Source organism: Sminthopsis crassicaudata, chromosome 5 (genome assembly GCF_048593235.1).
Source record: "Sminthopsis crassicaudata isolate SCR6 chromosome 5, ASM4859323v1, whole genome shotgun sequence".
In the NCBI taxonomy this organism is placed as follows: Eukaryota; Metazoa; Chordata; class Mammalia; order Dasyuromorphia; family Dasyuridae; genus Sminthopsis; species Sminthopsis crassicaudata.
This window is the reverse complement of record NC_133621.1, coordinates 171,602,244-171,623,223: the sequence shown is the minus strand read 5'-3', so window position 1 is coordinate 171,623,223 and position 20,980 is coordinate 171,602,244. Positions and strand designations below refer to the sequence as shown.

General features: G+C 34.3%; 1 protein-coding gene across 6 annotated transcripts in view; it reads left to right on the top strand.

Moving 5' to 3' along the window:
- BMAL2 (basic helix-loop-helix ARNT like 2) overlaps nucleotides 1-20,980 on the top strand; it is a 90,996-nt gene that overhangs the window by 59,051 nt on the left and 10,965 nt on the right. For 4 of the 6 annotated variants that reach the window (XM_074268768.1, XM_074268766.1, XM_074268769.1 and 1 more), the window contains exons 9-14: nucleotides 1,687-1,927; nucleotides 3,087-3,193; nucleotides 3,416-3,566; nucleotides 7,690-7,748; nucleotides 11,128-11,236; nucleotides 18,407-18,482. In XM_074268768.1, the coding sequence (XP_074124869.1) occupies nucleotides 1,687-1,927; nucleotides 3,087-3,193; nucleotides 3,416-3,566; nucleotides 7,690-7,748; nucleotides 11,128-11,236; nucleotides 18,407-18,482 (743 nt within the window). The remainder of the gene's footprint in view (nucleotides 1-1,686; nucleotides 1,928-3,086; nucleotides 3,194-3,415; nucleotides 3,567-7,689; nucleotides 7,749-11,127; nucleotides 11,237-18,406; nucleotides 18,483-20,980) is intronic. The other 2 variants (XM_074268771.1, XM_074268770.1) reach the window with 2 other exon arrangements.

The window sequence follows — 20,980 nt, the reverse complement described above, 5'->3', positions numbered from 1 at the left end:
AATGTAGTTAACCTCCACTGTCATTATTTGAGGAACTAGCTCCAGAATGTAGTAAGAGACAAGGACAAAGTGTGGAAAATTGGAGGGGGGGGGGCTTATTTATTGTTTCAGATAGCAATGTAAAGTGTTATTTAAACTTGGGCTGTGATTAGTAGCAATTGCTAATAATTATAGAAAATTACTATGATTATAAATTTTATGTGATGTCATTCTCAATAAGCATGCATAAATATCACATTAATGCATAATTAAGTTATAAAGCATGCTATATAATTATATGATATATAATAAACACATTTATTTACATTATAATGCCAACAGAGAGGCAATAAGAAGAAAACAATATCTTTAACTGTCTTGTGGACTTTGGAAACTTCTCTTCACATACAACACCATAAAACTATGGGGAGATTAAAGTCAAACCAACAGAATATGTTCCCTACTCTGCAATGTCTGCAATATTTGCATGGGCCCACAACAGACATATTTATAGGTACTAACAATTAGAGGTCAGTGTGTTCTTCAAGGCTCAAGCATTTTTGGCTTTGACTATGACTTTGCTCTTACTAATGTGAATCTGGGAGCTCTGTAAAATGTTAATCCAATCCTGAGTCCTTCTATTGAGGATCTGGCAAAGTCAAATTAAAAGATTAAAAGTCAGGCCACTGAAAAGAAATCTCTTTCCTCTTCTTTAAAAAAAAAAGAATTATTTTAAACATACTCTTTCACTTTTCATTAGTTCCTGGATTATCTCTAGAATATGCCCATAATATATTCAAAATCTTTTCCCCAAAAAAACCAAACTAAATTTGAGAAATTAATGAAAAATAACTAACCATACAATTAATAGGATGGAAGGAGCTATGTTGTGAAATTCTTTACAATACATGTCAATGACCTTCATTTTGCAAATTGTATTATAGCTATGCAACCAGAATTAGATTAATATCAATTGAAACAAGAGATTAGCCATGTGGTTTTTTTTCCCCTTCTTTTCATGTGGAAAGCATAACTAAATTTCCCAGAAAGTGAGATAGAATCATTTCAGTTATCAAGACTACAAAGCAGAAAAGAACACAGAATTCTTTTAAAACAGAGTCAATTCATCTGTCATTTTCTGGCTTATTCTTATTCATACTTTTGAAGCACAATGATTAATGTTATGACTGAAAAAGTTTTAGAATTTATTCCTAATGACTTTAATTCATTTTCTTTTCTTCACTCTTCTCTTCCTTCCCTTCCTTCCCCCTCTTCTGCTTTCCTTCCCTGTCTTTCTCTCCTTCTCTCCATTCCTCACTCTCTTCTTTCTTCCTTCTTTCCATCCTCTCTCCTTCCTTTCTTCCTTCCTTCTTTTCCTCTTCTTTTCTTTCCTCCCTTCCTTTATGCCTTCCTCCCTCTCTCCCTTTCCTTCCTTGTTTACTTTCTTTTCTTTCTCCCTTCTTCCCTCCCTCCCTCCCTCTCTCTTTTTCTTCTCTTTCCTTCCTTCCTTCCTTCCTTCCTTCCTTCCTTCCTTCCTTTCTTCCTTCCTTCCTTCTTTTCTCCCTTCTCTCTTCTCCCTCCTTCCCTCTTTTCTTTCTTTCCTTCCTTTCTTCCTCTTATCTTCCTTCCTTCTTTCTTTCTACTTTTCTTCCTTTCTCCCTCCTTTCTTCTCTTTCTTTTCTTCCTTCCCTTTTTCTTTTAAATTAGATCACAGGAAGTTCTGTACTGTTCATTGTATGGGTTATCTGAGGAGTTGGCCCATGAGCGTAATGGGACTGGAAGAAGACAATGACAACCAGAAAAACAGCAGTAACTTTAACTGCCTTGTGGCCATCGGAAGATTACATCCATATATTGTTCCACAGAACAGTGGGGAAATTAAAGTCAAACCAACAGAATTTGTCACCCGCTTTGCCACAAATGGAAAGTTTGTTTATGTGGATCAACGGTAACCAATGCAATAACAATTATAATTGCAAGTGCTGATTTATAAGATTACAAGAATGATTATTTGTTCTGTAGCCCATTTGGGTTGATTTAATTTAAAAAGGAAAGGCTTGAGTAGAATGAGTGTATTGCTATGTCAGCACATTTCTAACTGAAGCATGATCACTACAGTGTATCTCAGTCAATGACATGAGATGGAGAGACAATCTGTTGCCATAGTTTCATTGATCTGGGAGTAATAATTACTATGTCTTTGATTAGGTTGGGACACAGGAAGATCTGCATCCTCCCTTGAAATTTCCAGATGTACTACAACATTCCAAAGTGGAATCTCAGAATCCAAAGAGACCAGAGAATACATGAGAAGAATATACTTACTGCCTATGTGACATTGGGCTAGTCATTTAACTTCCTCAGGCCTCAGTTTCCTCACCTATTAAATTAGGGGGTTGAATTAGATGGCCCGGGATATCTTTTTCCAACTTCAGATCTGTGATGCTATAATCCTGTGAAACTCCCGAGGTTCCTTGCCTACTACTTATATATTGTCCTGCTATAGTTCTCTTCTAACCAGTAGTTGGGGAGGGAAGAAGGAGAAAGGAACAAACATTCATTAAATACTTACTGTGTTCCAGACATAGTTCTTTATAAATATTATTTCATTTGATCAGAATAGCCACTCTGAAAGGTAAGTATTGTTATCCCTATTTTACAGTTGAGGAAACTGAGTTAGATAGAGTAGTTAAGTGACTTGCTTGGAGCCACATAGACAGTAAATATCTGAGATTATATTTGAATTTACCTCCACTTGACTCTAGACCAAGCACTCTCTCCAATTATGACATTAACCTATCTCAGTAACAATAATGTAGAATAGATTAGTGATGTAAAATTAAAAAAAAAAAAAAACAGATCCCTGGCTACCACATATTAACTTGAAAAATCACAAATTAATATTATCCATGTTGAATTATATGTTTATTATTTTGTTAAATATTTCCCAATTAAATTTTAATCTAGTTCATTTGCACTTGGGAGTTTCTGGACCACATGAAGCAAGGGGAATATAACACCTCCCATTAGACTATTAATTAGAATCAATATACAGTATACTAGAAAGTTGTATATTTACCAGTTCTGAATTTTTTCTGTTTAAAAAGGGCAACAGCAATTTTAGGCTATCTTCCACAAGAACTTTTGGGAACTTCTTGTTATGAATACTTCCATCAAGATGATCAGAGTAATCTAACCAACAAACATAAAGCAGGTATGCAATGAATAGAATTTTTCTCTGTAAAATCTTTACCTGGATTTTTGTTTTCTCTGTCTCCTCCCTCTTCTTTCTTTCCCTTCCCTCAAATAGTATTGAAACCTAATTCATACAAAACATAAATCTAGAAGTCTGAAAGAATATGAAAGAAATTAATTTTATAAGTGATATATTATCTTAAGAATATTACAATAATCTGAATTTTTCTTATCTGTTTAGTTCTACAGAGTAAGGAGAAAATCTTTACTGATTCCTACAAATTCAAAGCAAAAGATGGTTCATTTATAACTTTAAAAAGCCAGTGGTTTAGTTTCATAAACCCTTGGACCAAAGAACTGGAATACATTGTATCCATCAACACATTAGTTATGTAAGTAATTTTTAAAATTATTATCATAGCACATATAATCTGTTTTTTAATGCTTCCTCCTATGACATAATATCTAGAATAATAATTTCAAGGTTTGCAAAAAAATTTACATATTTTATTTCATTGGAATCTCACAAGAATCCTGTGAAATAGGTACTATTGTTATCTATGTGAAGAATGGGAAAACTTAGGCACACAGAGCTTAAGACTCAGTCAGTGTCACACAGCTAATAAATATTTTTGAAGCCAGCTTCAAACTCAGATCTTCCTAACTCGTAAATCCCATGTGCTTCTCTACTCGCTTCCTCCCTGCCATAGTTTCAAGTCCTGTCCCTTCTTTGGACGTGCTCTGGTTTGTCAATGTTTCTCTTAAACTGAAAACGAAGTAGTCTGTTGTGATGGAGAGAGCCATCTGCATTCAGAGAGAGACTGTGGGGACTGAATGTAGCTCACAACATAGTAGTTTCACCTTTTTTGTTGTTTGCTTGTTTTTTTTTTTCCTTTCTCATTTTTCTTTCCTTTTTGATCTGATTGTTCTTATGCAGCATGATAAATGTGGAAATATGTATAGAAGAATTGTGCATGCTTAACTTATATTGGATTACTTCCTGTCTAGGGGGGTGGGAGAAGGGAAGAAGAAAAAATTTGGAATACAAGGTTTTGCAAGGGTGAATAATGAAAATTATATTTATATCTTTTTTATCTTTTGAAGATAAAAAGTTATTATTAAAAAGAATTCATCAGAGTAGTCTGACAAGTATGTAATAGTAAGCCTCTTACCTTTTACCGAGAATTATTGATAAATCTTAGTTTTTTTGATAGCCACAATATACTCTGAATTCATGTTGAATTTGCAATCAACCAACATCACTAAATCTTCATATAAACTGTTATTGTTATGTTTCCCCAAACTTTACTTGTACAATTTATATTTTTTTAAAAATTAAGTGTAATACACACTCAATGTGGGTATAAAAATCTATCTTACCCTGTAGGAAAATAGGAGGGGCATGGGGTACAGGAAGGGGGAAGAGTGATTTAAAAAAAAAGAGAGAGAGAGAGAGACAGAGAGAGACAGAGAGAGACAGAGAGAGAGAGAGAGAGAGAGAGAGAGAGAGAGAGAGAGAGAGAGAGAGAGAGAGAGAGTGCATATTGGGGGAGGGAGTGGTCAGTAGCAAAACTTCTGAGGAGAGATAGGGTGAAAGGAGAGAGAAAGTAAATGAAGAAGGAGACAGCTAGGTGGTGCAGTGGATAGAGCACCAACCTTGAATTCAGGAGGACCCAAGTTCAAATTTGGTCTCAGACACTTCCTAGCTGTGTGACCCTGGAAATATAGTTAGCAAGAGTAATTGTAAAAAGAATTTTAAAGCAAATTTTTCTGATAAGGCTTCATTTTTCAAACATAGAGGGAACTGAATTAAAATTTTTTTTGGAATTTTTTTTCACAGTATATATGCATGAGTAATTTTTTTATAATATTATCCCTTGTATTCATTTTTCCAAATTATCCCCCCCCCTTCATTCCCTCCCCCCGATGACAGGCAATCCCATACATTTTACATGTGTTACAGTAAAACCTAGATACAATATATGTGTGTAAATACCATTTTCTTGTTGCACATTAAGTATTAGATTCCGAAGGTATAAGTAACCTGGGTAGATAGACAGTAGTGCTAACAATTTACATTCACTTCCCAGTGTTCCTTCTCTGGGTGTAGTTGTTTCTGTCCATCATTGATCAACTGGAAGTGAGTTGGATCTTCTTTATGTTGAAGATATCCACTTCCATCAGAATACATCTTCATACAGCATTGAAGTGTACAGCGATCTTCTGGTTCTATTCATTTCACTCAGCATCAGTTGATGTAAGTCTCTCCAAGCCTCTCTATACTGAATTAAATTTATAAAAAAAAATAGGAGTCATGCCCCAATTGATAAATGATCAAAAGATATGATCATGCCCAAAAGGCTGCAAATTCATGCATATCCTTTGACCTAACAATTCCACTACTAGGCATAAATAAAGGATTTTTTTAAAAAAGGAAAATGGTCTATATGCACAAAAATTTTTATAGCAGCTCTCTTCTCAGGAAAAAATTGGAAATCGAGGGGATGCCTGTCAACTGGGGAATGGTTCAATAAACTGTGGTATGTGTTTGTGATGGAATATTGTTCTGTGGTTAATAATGAGAAGGATGTTCTCAGGAAAAAAAACCTGAAAAGTCTTCCATGAAATCAAACAAAATAAAATGTACTGTATAAAAAGTAATAGCAATATTCTGGGATGACCAGGTGTAAATGACTGCTACTCTCTGTAGTATAATCATCCATGACTACTCTGAAGGACTTATGATGAAAAATCCTATTCATACCAGAGAATTGATTGTATCTGAACAAGCATTCTCTCTCTCTTGTCTCTCTTGTCTCTTTTCTCTCTCTCTCTCTCTCTCTCTCTCTCTCTCTCTCTCTCTCTCTCTCTCTCTCTCTCTCTCTCTCTCTCTCTCTCTTGTCTCTCTTGTCTCTCTTGTCTCTTTTCTCTCTCTCTCTCTCTGTTCTTCCCTTCCTCTCTCCAGCTTTCTCTCCTTCCCTTCATTCTTCCCATTTCTCCCTCCTTCCCTCTCCTCCCCCCTTCAACTAAATCCAGTCTCAGACACTTACTAGCTATGGGATCCTGGGCAAGCCACTTGATTAAATTCTATATATTTCTATTTCCTCATCTCTAAAGTAAGAACAATAATAGCACCTATCTCTCAGGGTTGTTATGAGAACCAAATGAAATAATATTTGTGAAATACTTTGCAAATCTTAAAGCACTATATACATGCTATTGTTATAGTTATTGTAGTTTGTACTTTTTTTGTAAAATACTTATGACACTTTAATCTTACTATCAATACTTGTTTGTAGCACTCTCCAACTATTAATAGAGGATATGAATATGTTGTTACAGACTTATTTTAAACCACATATGGTAATTTATTATCTAAAAGCTTATGTCCTCCCCTTATTATTTGTACTTTTTTATCCTGTGAACTTTTTGATGTACAATTGTTTCTTTGAATTTTGATTGGGATTTTGAATGGGATTTCTAAAATAGAGATCCTTTTTTTTAAATTTAGAATAAGTGGTGAAAAAGAGTTGAGAATTTAATACCTTTTGTTAATCTGCTGTCCCTTACATATCTCTTGTCTTCTTAACATTGATATCATAGTTTAAGCAAGTATAATGAGGAAGAAATAAAATTAAATATCAGGGCATGTACTGGATATAGGAAAATGAGCATTGATCCAGCATTGTTTAAGAGGGTGACATTCTCTCTAAAACATTATATATCACTTTGCTCAAAACTTATATGTTTAACATGACAATCTGTTTTGCCTGACTATATGTGTGTGTAAAGATATAGATGTAGATATATAAAAATAGGAAGCAGCTGGATGGTACAGTGGATAGAGTGCCAAGCCAAAAGTCCATAAGATTTATCTTCCTCAGTTCAAATCTGGTCTCAGATACTTAACTTGTGTGAAAATGGGCAAGTCGCTTTTTGCCTTGGAATTTTAAGTTTGCCTTAGAATCCTGATCTGTAAAAAGAATTGGAGAAGGAAATGTCAAATCACTCTAATATCTTTGGTGAGAAAACCCCAAATAGAGTCACAAAGAATCAAACATGACTGAAATGACTGAACATCAACATATAGACACAGACTAAATATATATATATATGCATATATATATTCAAACATATATATGTGTGTATGTATGTACTTATACAAATTTATACTAATAGATATACATATATAGCCAAACAAAAAATATATATAAATGTATATATAGTCATACAAATATATTTACATAAATATGTATTTGCTACAATGGATTTTTTTCTAGTGAGGAAAGGGAGAAAACAAATGCTTAATGGTTTTTTTTAAATAATTTTTAAAATATATGTGATTTTTTATTCTAACCAATTACTTCAAAATATTATTATTCAAAATAATTGCATATAAATTTAATTCCCTAGGACTCAGAACAAAGCTTTGTACGTGGTAGGTACTTAATAAATTATTTTTATATTGTTTGTTGAAAAAAATTTTTCTAAATTTTTAGCATTTTTTAATTTTAGGGGATGTAGAGAATCCAGGGAAACATCACTGCTTACTTGCAGCTCACAGTCATCAGAAGGTAAGATTAGGAGGTTTGCTTTATCTTCTGTTTTGGGGCTATGGTTTCATTGATACAGGGACTTCTAAAATGATGTTAGGAAACCCTTTCTATGAATGCAAATCAGCAACTTCTCTGCAATGGATAGTTTTAAATTGTTGTCCAGGGCACTGAGTTGTTAGGGAACTTGTTCAGGATTTCAGCTTTACAAATCTTAAAGCACTGCATACATGCTTTTGTTATGGTTATTACAGTTTGTATTTTATTTGTAAAATACTTATGACCTTATGTTTTAAGCAAGACTTACTTGAACCCAGGTCTTCTTGTCTTTGAATGCACTGTGTCTGATCCCTTGTGCTATTCTATCTTTAAGATTTTAAATCGTTTTGCGGTGCTGAAGAAAAGATGGGAAGTTAGTGTTTAGGATATTTTATTTTGAACACTGGGGACCCAAACTCATATTAAAGCAAGAGGAAGAAGCCAATATCCTGCTTGGAAGCAAGATTTCCAGATATTAGCAATGTTACATAAGTAATAATAGGAAAAGGAGAATGCTGATTCCACAATATAAACTATGTAGACATAGTTATTATTCATTATTCTATCAATCTGTCAACAAGCATTTATTAAGCACTTAAAATATGATAGGGGATGGGAACACAAAGGCAGGAACAAAAGAGACCATACCTCTAGGAAGTTTATCTTCTATCAGTTAGAAGGCATTTAATGAGTTCCTATGTGCCAGGTGCAGAGGCAATATGGTATAATAAGTGGCCTCTGCATCAGGAAGATCCTAGTTTACATCCTGCCCCTGACATAATTCTTGCTGTGTGACCATAGGCAAGTTATTTAAAGCATTCAGTGATCCAGGCAAGTCTCTAAGACTGTAAATGACAGAAAAACTGCCTATATACATTATTAATAAAGGAAATTCTTTACCAGGATTTCTTCTTAGTAGTCTAGCTGAAGAAAAAAAAAAGTTTAGGCCACTATGCCATTAGGGGATAGAGATACAAAGAGAAAATGAAGAAGTCCCTGCCTTCATTAAGGTGATGGTCTTTAAGAGAGACAATTATGTTTCCTTATGAATATATAAATATGTTTTATTAACAAAAAATAATTTGTTAAGAGGAAGGTAGTGACAGTTTCTGGCCTCTGGAAAGGCTTAATGTAGGAGATGGTATTTTTTTGAAATAGTCACATTGGGATGTTTCACTAATCTTGTCCACTCTGTGCATAAATCAGATCCTCTTGGGACCCCTGTGACCACAAGGTTAGTTTGTTTTGGGAAATACAAGGGCCCGTTGGCATGTCCCTAAGATTTTGGTCCTTGCTTTTGAGGGATCATTAAAAAGTAGCAATCCTGTGATTATGGAGAAGTGACCCTGGTAGGGAAAACTCAAAAGAGACAATAAGATCCTTAGCATTTTGGCTCTAATAAATCAAGATTATAGCATATTAAAATGGAATAGCCATGTGGTTGAATGGGAATATGGACAACCTACATGTCTTCTGGTGCTGAAGTAAGTGTATGTCATCTATAAGTTGTGTTAGGAGACAGTGTTGCTTGTGAAATCTCTCAAGCTCTTTGTGAAACTCTCTGGGTTAGACTTCCAGCTCTGACAGCTCTGCCCTTGGATGACTTTGGGCAAGACCTCCCCCTCTCCCCATTCCCTGATTCATAAAATGAAGGGATCAAATTGAATGATCCCTGAGTATCTTCCAACTCTAAATCTGTGATCTTGGGACAGTTCTGTATCCAAGTTTGTCCCTTTTAAGAAAGCAAAAGTGGCAGAATCTGTCCTCACACATCTGCAAAGATTTGCTGGAGAACATTGAATTCAGCAAACAGTCAGGCTCACTTTTGCTGGCCTCATTTCCTTTTCTGATTGGCATTTTGTTTTTGCCTCAGCTTTTGTTCCTTTCTATTAACTCCAACATTGCAGGACCTTAGTTTCCCCACTCTGTTACCAAATTTGTTTTCTCTGTTCCTTGTTTATAATGGCCAATAACCTTACTTATTAGAGGTGTGCTTACAAAAGTTTAACCAGATCTCCAGAAATATTATAGTATGGGTTAAGTATACATAATATACTTTTTAATTTTTTAAAAATTTTTCCTACATAATAGTATTTTGTTTTTTCCAATTATATGTAAAGATAGTTTCAACATTCATTTTTATAATCTTGAATTCCAATTTTTTCTTCCTCCTTCTTTTCCCTCCTCCCCAAGATAGCAAGCAATCTGATATAGGCTATACATGTACAATCATGTTGAACATTCCCATATTAATCATGTTGTAAAAAAAGACTTAAAACAAAAGGGAAAAACCACAAGAAAGAAAAAAAGTGAAAATGATATGCCTCAATCAGCATTCAGACTCTTTAGTTCTTTCTTTGGGTGTGGATAGCATTTTCCAATGTGAGTCTTTTGGAATTGCACATGGCACATTTTTAAGTTTAACCTGAATCATGATAATTTTTACAATCACTTTTTTAAGTCTCGACAATCAACAGAACAATGAACCAAAATTCTAGTTTATAGTGTTTGCCCACACGAATGTTCACACTGAAAGCTTAATAATTGCCTCTCTTGAGCCCATTCAAGCTAACTCCAGCACAACCCTGCCTTATTCTTTGATGATTACAAACAGTCTGGCTGTTAACCCTTGCCTATTTTATGCCAGCTGTCTGGATACGACACTTTCTCTTATGTTGCTTAGTAATAGAATTCTGAGCCCGGAGTCAGAAAGACCTGTGTTCAAATGCAGACTCTGACACTTATTATCTATGTGATCCCACAACAAGTCACCTAAAAATAAAAATAAAAAAAACTCTACTTGCTTCAGTTTCCCCATCAAAAAAAATGGGGATAATTATAGGCTTTATCTTCCAGGATTGTTGAGAGGAAGGTAATATTCGTGAAGTACTTAATATAGTATCTGGAACATAGTAAGCATTATATAAATGTTAGTTATATAAATGTTAGTTATAATGATTACAATGATGATCATATGCCATAGAATTAACTCATTCATGAATTAAGTCAAACTACTATTTTATTCTCCTTAGTTCTTTAGTATTGAAATAATTGCATCAGACTCTATATTTACTGGTACCAGTAGACAGGCAGGAAAAAATGACTAGTGATGATGCTATTTTATTTAATTCTCAGATAACCAATTCCTGTTTATTCTTTTGAAATATTATAGTATGGATTAAAATCCAATGGCAAAACACATTTTAGAGCAGATGGGTTACAATTTTAAAGAGTGCTCAGAGAATTCAATTTGAATAGGAAAAAAGAAAACCTAAACTACAACTAACAGAGATGACATGTTTGGAACTATAATCTTTTTACCATTTCCCCATGTTTTCATTTGTGTTTTCTGTGGCTTTAGATGCTTCCAGACAGTCTTTTATTAGTGTGCCTGGAATATCTACAGGAACAGTCATTGGTGCTGGTAGTATAGGAACAGAGATTGAAAATGAAGTTCTCGACTTACAGAGGTAATTCTATATGGCTACAAAATTAAAGTGTGTGTATATGTAGAACACAGACTGTAAGTCTGGTGGCTTCTTGTCATGTGGCTTTAATGTAAAGACAATTGGACTAGGTAAATGGAATATGATGTGTGGAGTCAGGAAAACCTGGACCCCAATTCTGCCTATCACACCTATAATTGTGTGAATCCTGGACAAGTTGTTTAGCTTCTCTCAGACTCAGTCTCTGCATCTGTAAAATGGGAATAATAATTACTATATCTCTAATATCACAGAATTGTTCTAAGGACTGAATGGGAAAATTTGTGGGAAAAGCTTTGCAAATCTTAAAGTACTATATAAATGTTGATGTTATTTTTACCTTCTATCTTCAATTTACTTTAATAAATATTTATTAATTGCTACCTGGGACTCTGAATTATGTTGGCTACTTAGACAAATGCAGAACTAATATAACACTACTTTAGTGACCCTCAGCAAATTGCCTTTCTAGGTTTATAGGGAAGGGAAGAGCCTGGGCATGAGATGAGGGGACTGTGAAAAAGCTCTTCTAACTTCAGTGAAATGAACAAATTGGAGGGGATGGTTGTGAATAAATAAGGTAAAGTCAAATTATGATGGGTCTTGAATTCCAAGCTAACACATTTGGACCTCATCTTACATATTGTAGGAAACAAATCTATATCTGTAGGATGAAAGATATAAACCAAATGCCCTCTGATGTTTCTTGCAGCTCTACATCTATAACCCCTTCTCCCAACATCACTGGGAATATAGAACTTTTGTAACATCACTTCAACTTTGGAGCATTTAATTATATAGAGTCTATTTCAGTATTCTGTTCATTTTAAATTTTATTAGCTATTTATTATTTTCTTGTGTGATTTTCTAGGAGACCGTTTTCCCTCTCACCAGCCTTTGTTGACCTTTGAGGGCCCTTGCATCCTCTTATTCTACTTGGTTCAGTTCTTATCAAGCATCTTGCCATGAGGGCTATATCTCATGGTATAAGAGAAATGAGAGCTGGGAGATATGAAGTTTAATCCTGGCTTTGATATTATTAATTTGTGTGATTTGGGGCAAGATATTCACTTCTCTAAATCTTCATTTCTCATCTGCAAAAGGCAGAGTTTGGACTTAGTTATCTCTAAGGTTCCCTCTGGCTCAGAAATTTCCTCTAGGAGGCTGGAGAAGGAGAAGTAACTAGGGAAGTTTTCATAAAGAAAGGTGAAGCTGAACTAGAGCTTGCAGGATAAATAAGCTTTGGATAATTAGAAAGGAAGTAAGACAGGACTTTTAGAGTAGTTAAAAGGGCTGTGAAAGAGCTTAACTAACTGCAGTGCAATGAACAAATTGGAGATCAGTCTGAATAAATAAGGTAAAGTCAGATTATGGTGGGCCTTGAATTTCAAACTAACAGATTTGAACTTTATCTTACAGATTGTAGGAAACTTAATAGACTCATAAACTGATAAAGATGGAAGGAACCTTAGAGATCAGTTAGTTCAAACTCCTTATTAAAGGTGAGGAAACTGAGTCCCCAAGAGGTGATCCAAAGCCAGGCCTTCTGAATCTAAAACTAAAACTCTTTCTACTATGCTTTGTTGCTTTGCACACTTATGGATTCCTCTTTGGGGAATAACATGGGAAAAACCAAGTTTTCGGAAAATTAATCTGATACTCCTGTGCCGAATGGTTTGAAGCAGTAAGAGTATTGATCTTAAAATTGAAGCTAATATTTAATGGTAGAGAATTAAATATATAAATCAATAGAGAAGAATATCCAACCATTATGCTGATCAGTATGAACTACCTGGAAAGCAGACCATGAATTGAAGATTCTCCTTGCCCATCTGTGTTGTCCTCAGCTCCTTTTCTTCTTTTATTTCTCTCTCCAGAGTAATTTCTCAACTGTCTTTGGTAGATACGATGAGAATTAGTTTTTGTTTCCAAAGTGCTTCAAAGCTTAGAATAATGTTTAAGTTTCTGTATTCTCTTTGAAGAATGGGGGTCTGAACCAGTCAATCAAATATTACATTGAAAATTTGGCACATTGGTAATTTTTCTGAGGTGGGGTAGAGCTTATAAATCTTTTACTATCAATTCTATTATACTAAGGCAGTAGCCTTCCAAGTTATTGATTCTAGAAGTATCAATCCATTAATAGACTAAAACAGATAGCTCCTTATGTTATAGTTGCTTATTTTTCTGCCTATTCTTGTGATCCTTATGATAACAAACATCCTCCTATTATATACTCTAGTAAGATGGATAAAAGTTTCTATAGTGTATGATATTTGTGTTTCTGCCACAGCTAAGTGATTTGTCCATATCCAAAGTGCAGGCTTTCCTCCTAGAAGAAAAGCTAAATGAAAAGGTATTAAAGAATACTCTTCTATTATATGGGATATCAAAGAGAATATTTTCTTTATAAATAAATAGAACTAACATAAAGGCTTTAGTGTAAAAAGAAAAAAAAAGGATGTAAAGAGGTACAGTGGGGAATCTGACTGTGTGATGAGTTTGAAAGATTGATAAATGAATGAAGTGGCCACTTTCCCAGAGGTTTTCGTGTTCTTTAATCTAGCATCCTTGTTGGTTACAATCAGATCAAGAACAAATCTTCCTTCTTGACTTCTCTACTCATGAAAGGATGAAGTTGTACTTATATTCAGTTAAAAAATATCAGCTATTTGGTTTTTGGCAGAATTTGTGATAGAAATTGAGAGGAAATATCTTGAGTTTCATCCTAGATTTGGGAAAGCAGATTTTAAAGAGTATAGAGAAAGGACTGGTATGATCTCATAGTCAAAAAAATTCCACAGGATAAGTTAGTTCAGAAAGGATGGAATTCTCTTCAAAACCAAATTCTGAAGACTCAAAGAAGAAGAAAAGAAATTGTCAAAAGAGACCAATATGGGTGCATAGGAATATCATCAATTAATTTGGATTTCTAAGAGGCCTGTTAAGAAGATGGAAGTCAGAATTTACAAGGAGGAAAAAAATTACAAATGGTGCAGTCCTGTGAGAAGAATGGCAAGAGCATTAAGGCTCAAAAAGAACTGAGACTAATGAAGAAAGCAAAAGATAACTGAAAGGATATTAGGATTTGTTTAGCTTTGACATATTGATGACAAGAAGATGATCAAAGACACCTTCCCAAGACAGATGAAACAATGCTAACAAAGCAGAACTGCTAGTCTCTCGTTTCATTTCAGTTTTCTTTGCCAAAAAGAATAATCTTTGGATTCAAAAGAACAGAATGAAAATGACTAAAATGTAATTTGTATATTTTCACTATCTCCTGACTCTTTCTATATGACCTACAAGCATGTCCAGGTCTCCCTTAAAAAATCCTTTCATTTGACCCTACCATACCCTCAAGCTATCATGCTATTTCTCCTTTCTTTCATGGCCAGAAAAACTCTTTGTACCCTAATTAATTTTATTTTATTTTCTCTCCCTCATTTCCCAAACCCTTGCAAACTAATCATTCAATAGAAACGTTTCTCTCTAAAATGACCAAATGATATCTTAATTACTATCTCCAATGGTCTTTTCTCAGTCTCCATCCTTCTCTCTTAATCTCTCTGCTACATTAGATATTGTTGACCATTCTCTCCTTCTAGGAACTCTTTCCTCTTTGTATTGGTCTCTTATTTTGGATCATTTACATCCTACTCTTTGACTAAAGACATACCTCAAGGTTTTGCCTCAGACCCTTTCCTCTTTTCTCCATAACCTCTTTACTAATAATTTTATCAGATTCCATGAGTTTAAGTAACATGAATATATATAAACTTACATAAGATCTTATATAATGCTTATATAATACCTATATAAGCAGCCCAATTTTTTCTTCTAAAATCCAGTTGCCTATTAGTAATTGATTACTAGACATTATGAATTGGATAGTCCATAAGCATCTTAAATTTGATATGATTTAAACTGAACTTATTATCTTGCCCCCAAAACTCTTTCTGTTCAGGGCATTGGTAAGTCAATCAATAAAAATTTATTAAGGAGCTACCATGTATCAGCCACAATACTAAAGCCCTAGGTATAGGGATACAAAGTAAAAAGGACAATAATTGCTTTTAAGAAGCTCACAGTCCAATAAGGGAGACAACACACACATGCACCACTATGCCTACGCAAGATACATAACAAGATATAACAGATAAATTGGAGATAATGAACAGAGGGAAGGCACTAGCATTAAAAGGATTAAGAAAGGACTTCTAACAGACCCTGGGGTTTTTAGCTAGGACTTGGAGGAAGCCAAGGGATACAGATGAGGAGAATATTCCATTCATGAAGGAATATCAGTGAAAAATGTCCAGTCTGGAAATGAAACCTATTGTTTCAGGAACAGCAAAACCACTAATATCTCTAGATTGAAGAATGAGAAGAAGAAAAGGGGAGTAAGGTATAAGAAGGCAGGAAAGGTACAGAGGGACTACATTGTGATGACCTTTGAATGCCAAAAGGAAATTTTGATATTTGATCCTGGAAGCAAGGAAGCCACTAGTGTTTACTCAGTAAGATTTTAGGTAGATGATATATTCACATCTGTGCTTTAGGAAAATTAATTTGAAAGCTGAATGCAAGATAGACTAGAATAGGAGGAGACCTGAAACAAGGAGACAGTTACCACTATTCCAGTTATATAGATTTATAACTGTGAGGTCATCCTCATCTCTTTACTATCTCTTGTCTCTGACATCCAATTATTTGCCTAGCCTTATCAATTTTTATTTCCACAACATGTCACACATATGTCCCTAGTTCTTTACTCACACAGCCATGACCTTAGAATGGATTTCCTTTTATTTACACTATTCCACTAGATGGTGAAGTAGGTAGAATACTGGGGGAGGTCTGGAGTCAGGAAGATCTGATTTCAAGTCTAACCTCAGATACTCAGAATTCTCTTTACTTCAATTTCCCAATTTGTAAAAAGAGCTAGAAAAGGAAATGATAAATCTCTCTAGAATCTTTGCCAAAAACTTTGTTCCACTCACCCCCCCCTAAAAAAAAGGATCATGAATAGTACCAAAAATGACTAAATAACAAGAAGATATTATTCTAATAATCTCCTTACTAGTCTCTTGACTTAATTTCTCCACCACAGCTACCAAAGTAACATGTATAAAGTATAGCTCTGATCTTGTCACTTCCTTTCTCAAAAAGCTCTAATGGTTTCCTTTTGTCTCTAGGATTAAATTCAAACTTTTCTGCTGGCATTTAAAACCCTTCATAATATGCTCCAGATTACCTTTTTAGGTGAATTAATATTATTCTCCTTCAGTCACTCTTTTGCAGTTAAATTGGCCTATTTGCAGTGCTCATAAATGAAAATTCACATCTATTCTCTGCCTTTTCACAGGCTATCCCCCATGTCTAAAGAGAATTTTCTCTTTTCATTTCTGCCTCATAAAATCTCTGCCTACCACCATAGTTTAACTCAAGTTTTACCTTTTATATAAAGATTTTTTGATTACCCCAGCTTTTGGCACCCCATATTCAAAATTCAAAATTATTTGTATTGGCTTTGCATGCATTTTGCACATAGACTTGAAAGAATGTAAGTTCTTTGAAGGGAAAGACCTTTTTTTTCCTTTCTTTTTTTTGGGGGGTATCCCCAGGGCCCAGTATAATACTTCACACAGAGTAGATGCTTCATAAAATCTTGTGGAATTATTTATTGATAGATGAGAAGGTAGTAAAATTAAAAATAAAAGAAAAAGTTCATTCAACTCACTGGCCCTCAGTGAAGCAGGAGCCTGAAAGATATGCATGCTGTACCACAGTCATTGGTCTTTGAAAAATTATGGAAAATAAGAATGGTACTTTAAGATTTGAGAATGGCAAAATTTTCAAATTTTCTAAAAAGTGCAGAGAATGGCAACTAGAAACCACAGTCCAGTGAGCTTTACTTCAATTCCTGGCACAGTACCTACTATCCAAGTACAATTCACAAGTACCACTATCCAAAAGTGGAAGGGGATACTTTGGGAAGCAATTGCCCCTCATTGGAGGTTCTCAAGCAAAGGCTAAACCTGCCAGGCACATTGGAAAGGGGACTTTTGCACTGCAAAAGTTTGGAAGTATATGACTTCTGAGGTCCCTTTGAACTTTGAAATTCTGTAATATCTTTAGTCCTGCAACCATAAGAACCACTTGGAAAATTGTCTTCTTTCTCTATGAAAGGACCATTACCCAAACTCTCAAATTTAAGAACTCTCAAACTTGGGGTCACCTATGAGGCAGTCAAAAAAATAGTTGTTCAGTCATTTTTCCAGTCATGTCTGACTTTTCATGACCCATTTTGGGGTTTTCTTAATAAGGATACTGGAGTAGTCTGCCATTTCCTTCTCCAGCTCATGTTACAGATGAGGAAATGAGAGGCATACAGAGTTAAATTAAGCATACTTGTCCTGGTTCACCCAAGCGGTAACTATCTGAGACTAGATTTGAACTCAGGAAAATGAGTCGCTTCCTGATTCCAAGTCTAATGTTTTATCCATTGAGGCACTTAGCTGCTCAAGAGCTGTGTTAGATACTGGCATTTAAGGAGTTTACATTCTGGGGATGGAAGGAAGGAGAACAACATGGACACTTATAAGCCGATATAAGGTAATTTTGGGAAGGAAACACTAATATATAATGGAATCATTATTTATAGTTCTAATACACTCTCTCAAATTAATATTTTTTGAAGTTTAGACTTCCCATGAGAAATGGGCCTGGAGCTTACATATGCCCCCTAAATATATGTCATTCAACTTCAACAAGCAAACAAAGACTTTCAAAATTCCCATTGGTTGATACCTAAATTGACACTTACCAATTGAAAAGAAAAAAAAAAAAAAGCAATAAAAGTAAACTGTAGGAAAAGCTGTTAAAAAGAAAAACTTGTTAAAAGTGTCTCAGAGGAGTGAACAAATAGAGGACCCCTAAAAATATGTGTGAATTACAGTCTTGAAAGTCTCTCCTGAGCTGTTCTGACTTTTGATCACTAGGATGAAAAACTTGGGTCACTTTCCCCACTTCTAAAAGTCAAATAGTCCTAGATGAACCTTCAAGATAAGTAAGGGTCTCTCAGGTATTTGGGACTTGAGTTCACTTAAAAGTCAGCCAAGAACAAATGTTTCTATATATTCCTTTTTAAAGGTTACATTCTTCTCCATCTCTTGCTGATTCAAGTCCAACAAACATCAGAGAATCTCCAGCAATTAATTGCAGTAATGTAAGTATGCATACTTTGATTTTTCAGTGGATCTGTGAGCTCTCTGATGGTTGTGCTTCCCTACTCCACTGTAGGTCACAAGCCACCAAAGCCTGCTGATCCTATGCGATTCTTGTTCTTATCTTTTTTTTTCCCCCAACTATTAGTTGTTGTTTTTTAAGTTTTGACTTCCAAATTTGATCTTTTCCTCCCTTCTCTCTCCCTGAGACAGGAAGCAATCTGACATAAGTTGTATTATACAATCATATAAAACATTTACATATTAATCATTTTGTACAAGAAAACTCAACAACAAAAAAGGAATGAAAGAAGTCAATGAGAAAAAGAAACAAAAGAAAATGAAAGAAAGTAAAAAAGACAGTAGTAAAAATCATCATGCTTCAGTCTGTATTCAGATAATATTAGTTCTTTCTTTAGAGGTAGATAGCATGCTTCATCATGAGTCCTTAAGGATTGTCTTGTAACACATAGTTCTTCATTGTATGTGCTGTACTTCATACAGTGTTTTCTTGGTTTTGCTCATTTCACTTTCCTGTAAGTCTTTCCAGGTTACTTTGAAATCCTACCTATAATTTCTTATAGTACAATAATATTCCACTATAAACATATAATCACATGCCACAGCTTGTTCAGCCATTCTCCATTTGATGTGCATCTCCTCAATTTTCAGTTATTAACCACCACATAAAGAGTTTCTATAAATATGTTTGTACAAATAGATGCTTCCAATCCCCTCTTTTTGTTATCTCCTGGGGATACAGACCTAATATTAGTATTGCTGGATCAAAGGGTATGCACAGTTTTATTGCCTTTTGGTCATAGGTTCAATTTGCTCTCCAAAATATTTGGATCAGTTCACAACTCCATTAACACTGCCTTAGTATCCCAGTTTTCTCACATGAGATGAATGAATAGCCCAAGAGATAGATTTTCTGGGTAATTAATAATCAATTCATTAATTGAGCTGGCAAATAATCAATAAATTGGTAGTCAGTGGTTTCTCTCAATAACCAAAGACAAAACCATGGAGATTCCATAGCTCAAGAAGGAAAGGGGGCATTTGTGGAAGAGCATGGAGTCTGAGGAACAAGATTATAAAAGAGGGAAGGCATCCAAAATGTAGTATTGGATAAAATTATTTAAAAAGTAGAGAACAAGACAACAAGATTAGGAGAAAATCATCTGCAAAAGGATTGAGAGCAGCCAACACAAAGATTAAGAGAAAGAAATCCAAGGATAAAAGCTTCTCTGAACACCTAATTCATCATTATTCTGAAGTTCCCACTGGGCAAGCTTGGAACTAAAAGTGGCTGCACAGAAGAGGATACATCCTCAAAAAGTGGTAAAGGTAAAGATACTAGTAAAGGTAAAGAATAAGCCCCACTCCACTAATCTCCCAAAATCTCATTGAAGCAATTCTTCACTTTTACCTTCTGAGGGACACAGATTTTGTCCAACCCTATTAGTCTTGAGAGAACAGAATAAAGTCAGCAAAAGTTGGGAGAAAAGTTAACAAGGCTTAGCTTTCAAAAGGAAGAAAGAATGGGCAGAGAATGAACAATTAGGAGTGCAAAAATGTAAAGGCAGAAGAAAATGATAGAACAAAAATTTTTAAACACTAAGGTTAAAAGAATATATGAGACCTCAGAAGAGCCCTAAAGATATTAAACTTGATGATATGGTGTAGATAGTTACTCTAAGAATTATAGATATTCCAGGGAAAATTGGGAAAAGGAAAATATGAAAATCATATGGAAACATTATCAAGAATATTGGAGGCAGATGGCAAAGTATAGATTAAGAAAATCCACAGAACACACAAAGTTTAGGTCACTGAGAACTATTTTAACCAAATTCCAAAATTACAACATCAAAGAACAAAATTTTAAGACAGCAAGAAAAATAAATAATAACATTCAAAGATATTCAAGTTTCATGCCTCCAAACAATCAGAATAGATTGAATATATAAGAAACCAAAAGAAATATCAGTGTATGATATTCTTAAAAGCAAAAGTCAATTGGCACAGGAAAAACAAACAACAGTGTGAAGATGAACTTAAGCAGAAAAAAATTGTACCTCAGTAAAAGGGAAAAATGAAAATAATTTCTTTTAAAAAAAAAAAAAGTTAAGCAAAGTATAACATACAAACTGACCAAACAATGTAAAGTTAAATACTTTCAAATAATAATAAAAAAAATTTTTAAGTTGTTTTCATTTGCTGGAAACAAAATAAGATCCTGAATGTGGGGTAGAATGAAAGAATATTTTTGTTGACTTTCTTTCAAAAATCTTTTTTCATTATCTGAAATTAAAGAAAGCATCAATGGAATAAAAATTTTAAGAGATAAATTTAAGAATTAAAAGAGACAAAAAAAAGATAAAATAGTTTTGTTGGGGTTTTCAAGGCAGGAAGAGAGTAGATTTTTTTAAAGTAAATTAATATTTCAGGAAGTAAATCACATTTTGTCATTAGTAAATCACTATCAGTTAATCAA